Source organism: Musca domestica, unplaced genomic scaffold, assembly GCF_030504385.1.
Source record: "Musca domestica strain aabys unplaced genomic scaffold, Musca_domestica.polishedcontigs.V.1.1 49, whole genome shotgun sequence".
Lineage (NCBI taxonomy): Eukaryota > Metazoa > Arthropoda > Insecta > Diptera > Muscidae > Musca > Musca domestica.
In genome coordinates, this window is record NW_026712344.1 from 3211153 (window position 1) to 3214533 (window position 3381).

The window sequence follows — 3381 nt, forward strand, 5'->3', positions numbered from 1 at the left end:
GTACTAAATGGTACTGAATATGGCATTGAATGAAGGGATAGAATTGGAATCCTGAAATTTGATATTGAGGTGTCTGTTGGTATCTACACGCAGAAAAATATATGTTAGAAATATGTTTGGATCCAAACATATATTTGTTTGGGACTGGTTGCAAACAAATATATTTTTGGATGCAAACATAATTTGTTTCGGTGCAAACAAATATTTGTTTGCAACATTTTGTAACATAACTCAATTTTATTTGTTGGGTACCAACATATTTTATATGTTAGAACATATTTTTTATGGGTGCGGAGAGGATTTTTTTCAAAGAGCTAAACAACAGAGCTCTCGATTACTTTTGAATTGGTGTTATAGGTGACTTAAAAGAAGACAGGAGGGTGAGAAGTCTGTTTTTGCGTTGATGATGTGTTGGCTTGGTTGGCCGCACAACAAAGCAGAACCGAAACATTTTTTGCTCTCTTCCAAATATAACTGTAAATAGAAGTTGTATGTATGCATGAACATTAGTAAGAAGTAACGTCTCAGCAACAACTAGAAAATACACACCGCACAACAACAACAACGAAAAAACTTTTTGCATGTTTTTTCGTTGCTGTTGTGCGGTGTGAATTTTCTAGTTGTTGCTGAGACGTTACTTCTTACTAATGTTCATGCATACATACATACATGCGTTTTTCGCATACACACCGATTTGCTTGATGAGAACAAAAGAGCGTAACATTTGCGCGTGTCTCATGTTGGCATTCTGGTTGTGTTCTTTTTTTATTCTTTTTATTTGTTTTGTGCCTTCGCGTCGTGTCACAAGTGTTGTAATAAATGTTGATACCAACTGTTTTGGGGGAAGACAAATTATTTGTCGAAGCGCCGGAGCCTTTAAATCTACAAAGCTTTATAAAAGCAGCCAAATTAGAGTTAAAAATTGATGCCTCAAGAAAAATAACAGCCTTAGTGTTTGGTGCAACCATTAAAGAAGACCAGTTTGAAAAAGTAATTCATCAATATATGTCAACACCTACTTTTCATATTGAGTTGCAATTTGGAGGTAAGTACACTGGATTTACAGCCTGTTTCTTTATGTCGGAACAAAAAAAATTTCGTTTCAAAATAAAGAAACAGGCTGTTAATATTTTTTTCTTTTTTTAAATAATATATTTCTTTTTTTAAATAATATATTTAATTTTCATTTAGACTCCGTTCGATCAGTGGCATCAGCATCGACAGTTAGTGGCACTCTATCGGAGTGTGAATCCGTAGGTGGTTTTGGGGATCTTACCCCAAAAACAAATGTTATTTCAACTTTAAAGACTGACATAGAGTCCATCAAGTCAATTCCGGCTGTCAACAAAATATGGAGAATTTTTATTGCCGAAAAACGCCTGCAAAATAAAGTTAGGGTGAATATTTCGAAGGCCCTTATTGACGAATGTCTAAAAGAAGACCCTAACAGATTGTAAGTATTTTACTTTATTGAAAAAATAGTGATTGTAATAAAAGGAAAAATAATAAATTAATAAATAAAAATAATAACAAATATTAAGAATAATATTAATAATAATAAATTAAAAAATTAATATAAAATAAAAATTTTATGAAAACTGGCACGATATAAATTATAAACTTATTAACAAATGTTTATTTTATTTTATCAATAACAACAATATATTATTTATAAAAATTAAAACATAATAAATTAATATTAGAAACATAAGAATAATTTTAAGCATAATAAAAATTGTAATAATTAATATAATATTAATATCAGTAATAAAAAATTGTTAAAAATAATAATATTAAAATAAAAATTCTAATTATAAAAATATTAAAGAAAATAAAAAACTATGTTTCATTATAAATTATTTATTTTCTTTAATATTTTTATAATTAGAATTTTTATTTTAATATTATTATTTTTAACAATTTTTTATTACTGATATTAATATTATATTAATTATTACAATTAATTTTATATTATATATTATAATATGTATGAATTTCTTTTATGTTAAATAAAATGTGAATATCAAAAATTGATTTTAAAACTAGTTTGCATTATGGTTGAATTATATCTGCAGTAAGTATACAAATGGACCCAATCATAAATTTATGTTTGCACCCCAATATATATTATGTTTGGGTCCAAACATAAATTATGTTTGCACCCGAACAAAAAATATGTTTGGACCCAAACATTAATTATGTTTGGACCCAAACATTAATTATGTTTGGACCCAAACATTAATTATGTTTGGACCCAAACATTAATTATGTTTGGACCCAAACATTAATTATGTTTGGACCCAAACATAATTTGTTTGCAGCACCCAAACATATGTTATGTTTGGGAATGTTTGCAAACATATATTTGTTTGCTGCAAAATATGTTTGGGACATATGTTAGAGAGGCTTATATTTTTTTGCGTGTAGAGGTGGTTTTAATAATTGTACGAAAAGTACTAAATAGTGCGAATTGGATGAAGGTATAAATCTGGAATTCTGAAATTTACTATTCAGGTCTCTATTGATATCTGGAATCGAAATATGGAGATGGTTTTGGAAATATGTACTAGAGTTGTACGAAAAGTTTAAAAAGGTCTCTGTTGGTATCTGGAGGTGGTTTAAATAATTGTACGAAAAGTACATATAGTGCGAATTGGATGAAGGTATAAATCTGGATTTCTGAAATTTACTATTCAGGTCTCTGTTGATATCTGGAATCGAAATATGGAGATGGTTTTGGAAATATGTACTAGAGTTGTACGAAAAGTTTAAAAAGGTCTCTGTTGGTATCTGGAGGTGGTTTAAATAATTGTACGAAAAGTACTCAATTGGCAGTGGATGAAGGAATAGTACTGAAATCCTGAAATTTGATTTGGATGTAACTCTTGGACTTCGTGGTTCAACGAAGGTGTTGGTTTCCGATTGCAGGCTAGGTTTTATATATAGAGACCTGGAAATAGTTTGGTACAGAAAAATTTGATATGGGTTCATTGTGCAATGGTTTTATTAATATTTTTTCCGGTAAACTTAAAAATTTTGGAAACTTTTTGGTGTAAAAGGTAAAGTTTTCCTATTATTCCTTCCGTAAAATGAAAACGTGTCTGCTAGTCTGAAAATTTATTACGATGTATGAAGTTTTGATTAAAAAAATTGTCAAACTACACTTTTCGTGGGCAAATGCTAGTTAAGAAAATAAATTGAAATTTTTAGATTTCCTACCAAAAGGTTAAATTTTTTTAGAAACCTTTCATTATTGATTAGCAATTTGAAAAAAAAAAAATTCCCAAAACCATAAAATTTCTCGTTTGTCATCCCTAATACCACTGCATGTCGATCAACCAAGTCCCATTGTTGGCTAGTTGGAGCTGGCTAAAATAGCTA

The 3381-nt window shown here is 29.1% G+C and overlaps 1 protein-coding gene across 1 annotated transcript; it reads left to right on the forward strand.

The window, feature by feature from the left end:
- Positions 1-671: 671 nt before the first annotated feature.
- On the forward strand, positions 672-1496 carry LOC131804776 (uncharacterized). Its single transcript, XM_059127945.1, has 2 exons — positions 672-1045; positions 1192-1496. Exons 1-2 carry the CDS (start codon positions 820-822, stop codon positions 1455-1457), a joined length of 492 nt encoding a protein of 163 aa, XP_058983928.1. The 5' UTR covers positions 672-819; the 3' UTR covers positions 1458-1496.
- Positions 1497-3381: the final 1885 nt, after the last annotated feature.